General features: G+C 45.8%; 1 protein-coding gene across 2 annotated transcripts in view; it reads right to left on the bottom strand.

The window, feature by feature from the left end:
* Positions 1-326: 326 nt before the first annotated feature.
* Positions 327-11,439, bottom strand: part of LOC135555122 (homer protein homolog 2-like) — a 174,582-nt gene continuing 163,469 nt past the window's right edge. For both annotated transcript variants that reach the window (XM_064987483.1, XM_064987490.1), the window contains exon 9: positions 327-2,919. In XM_064987483.1, the coding sequence (XP_064843555.1) occupies positions 2,731-2,919 (189 nt within the window). In that variant the 3' untranslated portion in view covers positions 327-2,730. The remainder of the gene's footprint in view (positions 2,920-11,439) is intronic.

Here is an 11,439-nt window from a genome sequence, read left to right as displayed (position 1 = left end):
AAAGGTTAAATAAATCAATGATGATAAATAATAGCAATAAGGCACCTCGGGGGTTGGTGATATATGACCAATATACCACGGCTCATGGCTGTATCCAGGCACTCCGCGTTGCGTCGTATCCCGCACCTCCTCAAGCCTTAAGTAAACAATATGCTTCAGTGCCTTGTTGAAATGTATGGAGAGAGAAGAAACACTGACCACAAAACAGATCTGGGATCAGGCTCCCTTCACAATGACCAGATGACACAGCATGATTCACCAGTGCATAAACAATATGCTTCAGGGCCTTGTTGAAATGTATGGAGACAGAAGAGTCACAGACCACATATTTGTAATTAAACTATATTTTAACAACTGTCAATTCTACATGGTACAATATTGACCAGGAGTCACAGAAGTGGAGTCATGTTGATTGACAGGAAGGAGAAGGTGCTATATGGATCAGGTTCAGCCTATTGGAAGTCTGTACACACAGAGGATGTCGTGGTTACATGAGGAACAGGGGAAAGTTATACAGGCCGTCCGTAGACACACTCCCATCTTGTGAAAACATTTCTCAAAACAAGTGATAGAAATCTATCCACTTGCATCATGGTGTTACTCACAGATGTCCCACAACAAGATGTGTCTGTAGTACAATATTCAATTACAATTCATCATGACTGCGTTCTGTATAAGGTAGACTTCTGGGTGTGTTTCGTTTTTAAACGGAGGGACTGTATAATATCATCACACCATACCCGCTCCCAAAATATTATATTATATAAAAGTTGAGCCCAGAAAAATGGGTACATATAATATAATCTGTAGAGAAACATCCACACATTAAGGTAATGTTGTCATATCTACTGGGGCCACTTCCATAGAGAGAATAAATGTGATAGGCACAAACACAAAGAAAATCAGCAAAATAACTGAAACTGAAGAGATCTCACAGGGTTGATTTAAAGGCCCAGATCATGTGTTGTTCTCATAAAGTATTCTTTGTCATAGTTCACCCAGCTAGCAGCAACAACCAAGTCCCCCCTAAAATATCCCCACTGACCATACTAATAAAACAAACAGACCAAAGTAGTAGAGGAAGCACATATCCTATATGAACAACAGATTTTAAAGACATACTTCATACTTTTGTTCTAGAAAACTGACAGAAAGAAATATGAACTATAACACATGCAAAATCCTCATTAAACATTGCACTCGTTACAAATGGGTTATCTAGCATAGTTTAGGGTTTCTCTGCCTCCTCGGACTATAAAGTCCTGGTTTCATCTATTCACATTTCTAAAAGGAGCCTCGTCTTCATTTCTTATGCGCATTACATTACAGTGCTGCAGACTGACTGCAGATTCAAAACGTTTATGTTTACCGAAACCCTTTAAATCCTTGAAACTTCTGTTATTGAACCAAACATCTGTTCATTCCCTTCATGGTCTCGTCATTATGACGTCATCAACAGAACTACTTTTTTCAAACAAGATTTTTCTCCTTTTTTCTCCTCTTCTTCTCATTTTGTCCTGTTGTTGTTGTTATTGTTGTGTTGTTGATGTTATTGTTCTGTTGTTGATGTTATTGTTCTGTTGTTTTAATTTTAATTTTACCTTTATTTTACTAGGCAAGTCAGTTAAGAACAAATTCTTATTTTCAATTAACTGCCTGTTCAGGGGCAGAACAACAGATTTGTACCTTGTTAGCTCGGGGATTCGAACTTGCAACCTTTCGATTACTAGTCCAACGCTCTAACCACTAGGCTGCCCCTGCCGCCCCCTGCTGCCATCGTGTTGTTGTCCTGTTGTTGTCATCCTGTTGTTATTGTCCTGTTGTTGTCGTCATGTTGTTGTTGTCCTGTTGTGGTTGTTGTTGTCCTGTTGTAGTCGTTGTTGTCCTGTTGTGGTCATTGTTGTGGTGGCTGTTGTTGTTGTGGTGGTTGTCCTGTTGTGGTTGTCACACTACTAGGATACCTTAAATAATGTTTAAACATTTTTAATTTTCATAGCAATATTTAATTAGTGCGTTACTATGGTGATACATGGTCATCATCCGTCTAGTTTGGCCGGTTCTCCTGAGGCACTTGATGACACCGCCGTGTCATGTATTTGTCGTGTATGCGCATATTAACTAACAAGTAACAAACTGTCTTTAAACACACCTGAGATCGACATGAAGCAACAATATAAAGACAGGTCTTAAAAAGTATATATCTTCTATATTTCCCTCATGTCATAAAGAGACCAGGAGGATAGTGTGGGATCATTACGTATCTGTTGTTGTACTGCATTAGCTGTAGTTTAAATACATGTAGCCCTTTTAAACCCTTTCTTCCCTCTTAGTTCAGCCTGTAGAAACAACAGACAGAACTATAGAACCTGTCACCTGTTCTAGAACTGGAACCTGTCTCCCCCCACAGAGACAGAGCGGTAACCAGAGAGAATACTCTAGGTTCTAGTTCCAGAACACTGACTGACTGATACACCAGATGGAACCATCAGGTGATCCCCTGCCTGCCCTGGCCTCTCTCAACCCCCCCCCCCCTCCCCTCTTTCTCCCCTTCCATCCCTCCCCCTCTGTACTGTACTGTGTAGTGTGTTTACAGCTGATTGGTTCAGTGTGGTCTCCACTTTGGGGGCGTGGCACCACAGAGTCCTGTCCTGAAGGTATTTATAAAACCTCCATCTCTAACCGGTCATCCATCCCTCCATCCCTCTCTCCTCTCCTCTGTCTCTTCCTCCCTCAGTTATCCACCCCTAGTTTGGACAGGCCCTGCCTGAACTCGTGCAGCTCATCAATCTTCCCATCCAGGACGTCCATGAACTTCTTCAGCTCTCCCTTCATGTTGCCCTGCTTGGACTGGCTGTCCTCGATGTCGGCCTGAAGACCCTCCATCCTATCCTCCAGGTCCTTGTTCTTCACGTCAGCAGCCTAAAGACACAGAGATTATGGAGTTAGATTACTGATATAATAACGTTTTAAATTCACCTCAGCTGTCTAAAGAGATTGGAAATATGAAGTTAGATACTGCCATAATGTTGTAAATAACTATAACTTTCACCTCAGCCTACAGATAAGAGACAATAACGTATATTAGTCGCTAATTTAGAAAGTTTATTAGCTTGAGAGAATATGGAGGGCGAGAGAGAACGAAAGGGGGAGAGGCGGAGGGAGCGAGCGAGAAGGGGAGGGAGCAAGAGAGAAAGCGAGAGGGGGAGATAGGGAGAGAGGGCTAAAATAGGAGGTCTAAACTGGTGCCTGGTGGCATTTCTCAGCTGACTGTTGAAACCTGATCACTGTGCGGGAGACCTGCTTTAAATAGACAGACCACTGGACCAGACACTGTTTGGTATAGAGCTAGAGTTAATAGAATGGATATAACCTGCTTTAAATAGAGAGACCACTGGACCAGACACTACTGATACTGTCTGGTATAGAGCTAGAGTTAATAGAATGGATATAACCTGCTTTAAATAGAGAGACCACTGGACCAGACAATACTGATACTGTCTGGTATAGAGCTAGAGTTAATAGAATGGATATAACCTGCTTTAAATAGACAGACCACTGGACCAGACACTGTCTGGTATAGAGCTAGAGTTAATAGAATGGATATAACCTGCTTTAAATAGAGAGACCACTGGACCAGACACTACTGATACTGTCTGGTATAGAGCTAGAGTTAATAGAATGGATATAACCTGCTTCAAATAGAGAGACCACTGGACCAGACACTGTTTGGTATAGAGCTAGAGTTAATAGAATGGATATAACCTGCTTTAAATAGAGAGACCACTGGACCAGACACTACTGATACTGTCTGGTATAGAGCTAGAGTTAATAGAATGGATATAACCTGCTTTAAATAGAGAGACCACTGGACCAGACACTACTGATACTGTCTGGTATAGAGCTAGAGTTAATAGAATGGATATAACCTGCTTCAAATAGAGAGACCACTGGACCAGACACTGTTTGGTATAGAGCTAGAGTTAATAGAATGGATATAACCTGCTTTAAATAGAGAGACCACTGGACCAGACACTACTGATACTGTCTGGTATAGAGCTAGAGTTAATAGAATGGATATAACCTGCTTTAAATAGAGAGACCACTGGACCAGACACTACTGATACTGTCTGGTATAGAGCTAGAGTTAATAGAATGGATATAACCTGCTTTAAATAGAGAGACCACTGGACCAGACGCTACTGATACGGTCTGGTATAGATCTAGAGTTAATAGAATGGATATAACCCCTTCAGGCCATGGAGCTTTAGTGTGATACAATACATCCAATATGGTGGAGATGCTAACGTGTGATCATCACCGATGGTTGTTACGATTGTTGCTGCATGTGTCTGACAGAGAAGACAGCAGCATTCTGCCCTGCTCAGTGGTGTTCTGAGCTATTCTGCCATGACAACCACTAGTGAATATTGCTTTGAACAGGAATGTCAGTGCTATTTGAGTCTGTGTCTAATAGCTTGCTGAGGGGTTCTTTGATCCATTGTGTCTAAAGGGAGAGGAGGCATCAGAGCCAAGTCATTGTTGGTTTTATTCCCTCCCTACTCTATCTAGCCGGGTTGGACCTGAAGCTGAAGAATTTGAGGCATGTCATTGTTGGTTTTATTCCCCTCCCTACTCTGTCTAGCCGGGTTGGACCTGAAGCTGAAGAATTTGAGGCATGTCATTGTTGGTTTTATTCCCTCCCTACTCTGTCTAGCCGGGTTGGACCTGAAGCTAAAGAATTTGAGGCATGTCATTGTTGGTTTTATTCTCTCCCTACTCTGTCTAGCCGGGTTGGACCTGAAGCTGAAGAATTTGAGGCATGTCATTGTTGGTTTTATTCCCTCCCTACTCTGTCTAGCCGGGTTGGACCTGAAGCTGAAGAATTTGAGGCATGTCATTGTTGGTTTTATTCCCTCCCTACTCTGTCTAGCCGGGTTGGACCTGAAGCTGAAGAATTTGAGGCATGTCATTGTTGGTTTTATTCCCTCCCTACTCTGTCTAGCCGGGTTGGACCTGAAGCTGAAGAATTTGAGGCATGTCATTGTTGGTTTTATTCCCTCCCTACTCTGTCTAGCCGGGTTGGACCTGAAGCTGAAGAATTTGAGGCATGTCATTGTTGGTTTTATTCCCTCCCTACTCTGTCTAGCCGGGTTGGACCTGAAGCTGAAGAATTTGAGGCATGTCATTGTTGGTTTTATTCCCTCCCTACTCTGTCTAGCCGGGTTGGACCTGAAGCTGAAGAATTTGAGGCATGTCATTGTTGGTTTTATTCCCTCCCTACTCTGTCTAGCCGGGTTGGACCTGAAGCTGAAGAATTTGAGGCATGACATTGTTGGTTTTATTCCCCTCCCTACTCTATCTAGCCGGGTTGGACCTGAAGCTGAAGAATTTGAGGCATGTCATTGTTGGTTTTATTCCCCTCCCTACTCTGTCTAGCCGGGTTGGACCTGAAGCTGAAGAATTTGAGGCATGTCATTGTTGGTTTTATTCCCTCCCTACTCTGTCTAGCCGGGTTGGACCTGAAACTGAAGAATTTGAGGCATGTCATTGTTGGTTTTATTCCCTCCCTACTCTGTCTAGCCGGGTTGGACCTGAAGCTGAAGAATTTGAGGCATGACATTGTTGGTTTTATTCCCTCCCTACTCTGTCTAGCCGGGTTGGACCTGAAGCTGAAGAATTTGAGGCATGTCATTGTTGGTTTTATTCCCTCCTACTCTGTCTAGCCGGGTTGGACCTGAAGCTGAAGAATTTGAGGCATGTCATTGTTGGTTTTATTCCCTCCCTACTCTGTCTAGCCGGGTTGGACCTGAAGCTGAAGAATTTGAGGCATGTCATTGTTGGTTTTATTCCCTCCATAGTCGGTCTACATGGCACCGCACCGATGACAGCTTGGCTGAGGAAATACGCTGTGAGGCTGACAGATGATCGAGGGAGGCGAGTCAACAACAAAACATATCTATCTATCTATATATCATCATCACTGATATAGCTTCACTACTCTCATAGATCACATCAGAACTACAACAACACAGCATCACTACCGATACATACAGTTTCACATCTCATTCAGAAACACATAGTATTTTTAATTTAATTTTTATTTTACCTTTATTTTACTAGGCAAGTCAGTTAAGAACAAATTCTTATTTTCAATGACGGCCTAGGAACAGTGGGTTAACTGCTTGTTCAGGGGCAGAACGACAGATTTGTACCTTGTCAGCTCGGGGATTCAAACTTGCAACCTTTCGGTTACTAGTCCAACGCTCTAACCACTAGGCTACCCTGTCGCCCCGTATTACCTTGTCACTACCGATACATAGAGCTCACATCAAAACCACAAATATATACTATCCATACAGCGTGGCCATCGATACAGCCTTACCCTGTTATACTCTGGTCTGCAGCAGCAGTCTAAACAGAAACGAGTTTGTTTAGATATATAATGTACAAGGCCTTTGGAAAGTATTCAGACCCCTTGACTCTTCCCACATTTTGTTATGTTACAGCCTTACTCTAAAATGTATTAAATACTTTTTCCCCACATCATCAATCTATACACAATATCCCATAATGACAAAGCAAAAATAGGTTTTTAGAAACGTTTGCTAATTTATCAAAAATAAAATATCACTTTTACTTAAGTATTCTGACCCTTTACTCAGTACTTTGTTGAAGAACCGTTGGCAGCGATTACAGCCATGAGTCTACTTGGGTATGACGCTACAAGTTTGGCACACCTGTATTTGGGGAGTTTCTCCCATTCTTCTCTGCAGATCCTCTCAAGCTCTGTCAGGTTGGATGGGGAGCGTTGCTGCACAGCTATTTTGGGTCTCTCCAGAGATGTTCGATCGGGTTCAAGTCCGGGCCACTCAAGGACATTCAGCGATTTGTCCTGGAGCCACTCCTGCGTTGTCTTTGCTGTGTGCTTAGGGTCATTGTCCTGTTTGAAGGTGAACCTTCGAGGTCCTGAATGCTCTGGCGTAGGTTTTCATCAAGGATATCTTCGTACTTTGCTCCGTTCATCTTTCCCTCGATCCTGACGAGTCTCACAGTCCCTGCCAATAAAAAGCATCCCTACAGCATGATGCTGCCACCACCATGCTTCACCGTAGGGATGGTTCCAGGTTTCCTCCAGATGTGACACTTGGTATTCAGGCCAAAGAGTTCAATCTTGGTTTCATCAGACCAGAGAATCTTGTTTCTCAAAATCAGGCCCGCGGGGGGTTCAATTCAAAATTAATTCTCCCCCAAATCTTGTCTCATTGCTGCAACTCCCCAACAGGCTCGGGAGGCGAAGGTCGACTTATGCATCCTCCGAAACATGGCCCATCAAACCGCGCTTCTTAACACCTGCCCACTTAACCCAGAAGCCAGCCGCACCAATGTGTCGGAGGAAACACCGTTCACCTGACGATTGAGGCCAGCCTGCAGGTGCGCGGCTCGCCACAAGGAGTCGCTAGAGCGCAATGAGCCAAGTAAATATCCCAGTCCAAACCCTCCCCTAACCCTGACGACGCTGGGTCAGTTGTGCACCGCACAATGGGACTCCCGATCACAGCCGGTTGTGATACAGCCCGCGATCGAACCCGAGTCTGTAGTGATGCCTCTAGCACTGTGATGCAGTGCCTTAGACCGTTGTGCCACTAACCGATATTCTAAACCTGGCCCTCCGATATTCTAAACCTGGCCCTCCGATATTCTAAACCTGGCCCTCCGATATTCTAAACCTGGCCCTCCAAGCCAGTCACACTGCTCTTTACTTTTCATTCTTCCCCTCTAATCAGGGACTGATTTAGACCTTGAACAGGACCTCGTAGGGTCAGAGTTCAATACCCCTGTTCTACTATCTGAAAGTGCCGTAACGCTTTCACCTGGTTGACAGATCTGTCTCTACTGGAGACCAGCTACCACACCACAGAGAACAACATGCATATCAAGACTATCTCCCTCCTCTCTCAGTAGCACAAGTTTGAGTTCACTTAAGCCAATGGTGTTGGGTTTACATGAACCTTTGCTGGAGGCGGTCTGTTTGATGGCTTTTATGGGTTCTTCAGTCCCTTTAACCTAGCATGGTATCTAAAATGATATTGTATTATGGACACTTACATGTAAACAGCACTTATGCACTCAGCGATGAAGAATTAGCAATGGAACATCATTCGTCATAACAAGAACTAGCACTGCCTGGTCCTCAATTTCCTGTTACACTACCTGCATGCTGAGCACGGGCGGCACCTGGCTGAGCACGGGCGGCACCTGGCTGAGCACGGGCGGCACCTGGCTAACCCCTGTTCAACACTGATGCTGGCAACCAATGACAAGATCCTGGAACTCGTCACGGCTCTTGTTCCTTCGTCAGCGCTTGAGGGCCAGGACTGAGCTACGGGCGGCCCAGTCCTGCATCGACACGGCTTCTCAAACCGGTCACGGAGGCATAATCCTCTACTGCTTGTGTGTGGAGCCTACATTAGTTCTATCAGTACTGGAATTCTGAGTGTGGAGCCTACATTAGTTCTATCTGTACTGGAATTCTGTGTTTGGAGCCTACATTAGTTCTATCAGTACTGGAATTCTGTGTGTGGAGCCTACATTAGTTCCATCTGTACTGGAATTCTGTGTGTGGAGCCTACATTAGTTCTATCAGTATTGGAATTCTGTGTGTGGAGCCTACATTAGTTCCATCTGTACTGGAATTCTGAGTGTGGAGCCTACATTAGTTCCATCTGTACTGGAATTCTGTGTGTGGAGCCTACATTAGTTCTATCAGTACTGGAATTCTGAGTGTGGAGCCTACATTAGTTCTATCAGTATTGGAATTCTGAGTGTGGAGCCTACATTAGTTCTATCAGTATTGGAATTCTGAGTGTGGAGCCTACATTAGTTCCATCAGTAGTGCTAATATGATCATGATTGTGTCCGCCTACATTAGTTCCGTCAGTAGTGCTAATATGATCATGATTGTGTCCGCCTACATTAGTTCCATCTGTAGTGCTAATATGATCATGATTGTGTCCGCCTACATTAGTTCCATCGGTAGTGCTAATATGATCATGATTGTGTCCGCCTACATTAGTTCCATCGGTAGTGCTAATATGATCATGATTGTGTCCGCCTACATTAGTTCCATCGGTAGTGCTAATATGATCATGATTGTGTCAGCCTAACGTTCCAGTAGCTATGCTGCTTCTGTTCTGCATCACATCTGATACAGTATATAACACCGGCGCTGCATTTCACTTTGCAGGTGGCTGGCTGGGTTCATAGGTCAAATATTCTCATGTACCAAGACGACAGCTCATCTTGCCCAGCAAGGCCACACGACGGTGCATCTACAGTGTATTGCAGGTGGTTGACTGTGTTCATAGGTAGTACATGATTTCCCATGTACCAAGATGACATCTCATCTTGCCTCTTCGAGGGCACCCGGCAGTGTGTCATATGTGTGATAATCATATGGCTGCATTAACTCACACCACACACAGTATTCACACATTGACTAGTAGTCAGTCCTGTATGGTAGAATGACCTGGTCTATTGAGAGTCTTAAACAACGCATTCTGACTTCACATAGTTAATCGCCTGCCTTAGGGGAGTAGATAGAGCATATCGTCCTCTCTGCCTGTTGTTACATTATCATCTTCATATGACGCTTGGTTCTGGCAGTGAGCTACCCTGAAGGAGCAGAGTCCTACCTCTTGGTTCTGGCAGTGAGCCACCCTGAAGGAGCAGAGTCCTACCTCTTGGTTCTGGCAGTGAGCTACCCTGAAGGAGCAGAGTCCTACCTCTTGGTTCTGGCAGTGAGCCACCCTGAAGGAGCAGAGTCCTAACGCTTGGTTCTGGCAGTGAGCCACCCTGAAGGAGCAGAGTCCTACCTCTTGGTTCTGGCAGTGAGCCACCCTGAAGGAGCAGAGTCCTACCTCTTGGTTCTGGCAGTGAGCCACCCTGAAGGAGCAGAGTCCTAACTCCTAACGCTTGGTTCTGGCAGTGAGCCACCCTGAAGGAGCAGAGTCCTAACTCCTAACGCTTGGTTCTGGCAGTGAGCCACCCTGAAGGAGCAGAGTCCTAACACCTAACGCTTGGTTCTGGCAGTGAGCCACCCTGAAGGAGCAGAGTCCTAACACCTAACGCTTGGTTCTGGCAGTGAGCTACCCTGAAGGAGCAGAGTCCTAACTCCTAACGCTTGGTTCTGGCAGTGAGCTACCCTGAAGGAGCAGAGTCCTAACGCTTGGTTCTGGCAGTGAGCTACCCTGAAGGAGCAGAGTCCTAACACCTAACGCTTGGTTCTGGCAGTGAGCCACCCTGAAGGAGCAGAGTCCTAACGCTTGGTTCTGGCAGTGAGCTACCCTGAAGGAGCAGAGTCCTAACTCCTAACGCTTGGTTCTGGCAGTGAGCCACCCTGAAGGAGCAGAGTCCTAACGCTTGGTTCTGGCAGTGAGCTACCCTGAAGGAGCAGAGTCCTAACTCCTAACGCTTGGTTCTGGCAGTGAGCTACCCTGAAGGAGCAGAGTCCTAACTCCTAACGCTTGGTTCTGGCAGTGAGCTACCCTGAAGGAGCAGAGTCCTAACGCTTGGTTCTGGTAGTGAGCTACCCTGAAGGAGCAGAGTCCTAACGCCTACCGCTTGGTTCTGGCAGTGAGCCACCCTGAAGGAGCAGAGTCCTAACGCTTGGTTCTGGCAGTGAGCTACCCTGAAGGAGCAGAGTCCTAACTCCTAACGCTTGGTTCTGGCAGTGAGCCACCCTGAAGGAGCAGAGTCCTAACGCTTGGTTCTGGCAGTGAGCTACCCTGAAGGAGCAGAGTCCTAACTCCTAAAGCTTGGTTCTGGCAGTGAGCTACCCTGAAGGAGCAGAGTCCTAACTCCTAACGCTTGGTTCTGGCAGTGAGCTACCCTGAAGGAGCAGAGTCCTAACGCTTGGTTCTGGCAGTGAGCTACCCTGAAGGAGCAGAGTCCTAACTCCTAACGCTTGGTTCTGGCAGTGAGCTACCCTGAAGGAGCAGAGTCCTAACGCTTGGTTCTGGCAGTGAGCTACCCTGAAGGAGCAGAGTCCTAACTCCTAACGCTTGGTTCTGGCAGTGAGCTACCCTGAAGGAGCAGAGTCCTAACTCCTAACGCTTGGTTCTGGCAGTGAGCCACCCTGAAGGAGCAGAGTCCTAACTCCTAACGCTTGGTTCTGGCAGTGAGCTACCCTGAAGGAGCAGAGTCCTAACTCCTAACGCTTGGTTCTGGCAGTGAGCTACCCTGAAGGAGCAGAGTCCTAACGCTTGGTTCTGGCAGTGAGCCACCCTGAAGGAGCAGAGTCCTAACTCCTTAACGCTTGGTTCTGGCAGTGAGCCACCCTGAAGGAGCAGAGTCCTAACTCCTAATGCTTGGTTCTGGCAGTGAGCTACCCTGAAGGAGCAGAGTCCTAAATCCTAACGCTTGGTTCTGGCAGTGAGCTAC

The sequence above is a fragment of the Oncorhynchus masou genome, chromosome 2 (assembly GCF_036934945.1).
Source record: "Oncorhynchus masou masou isolate Uvic2021 chromosome 2, UVic_Omas_1.1, whole genome shotgun sequence".
In the NCBI taxonomy this organism is placed as follows: domain Eukaryota; kingdom Metazoa; phylum Chordata; class Actinopteri; order Salmoniformes; family Salmonidae; genus Oncorhynchus; species Oncorhynchus masou.
The sequence above is the reverse complement of the archived record's forward strand: the minus strand, read 5'-3'. Positions and strand labels throughout refer to the sequence as shown.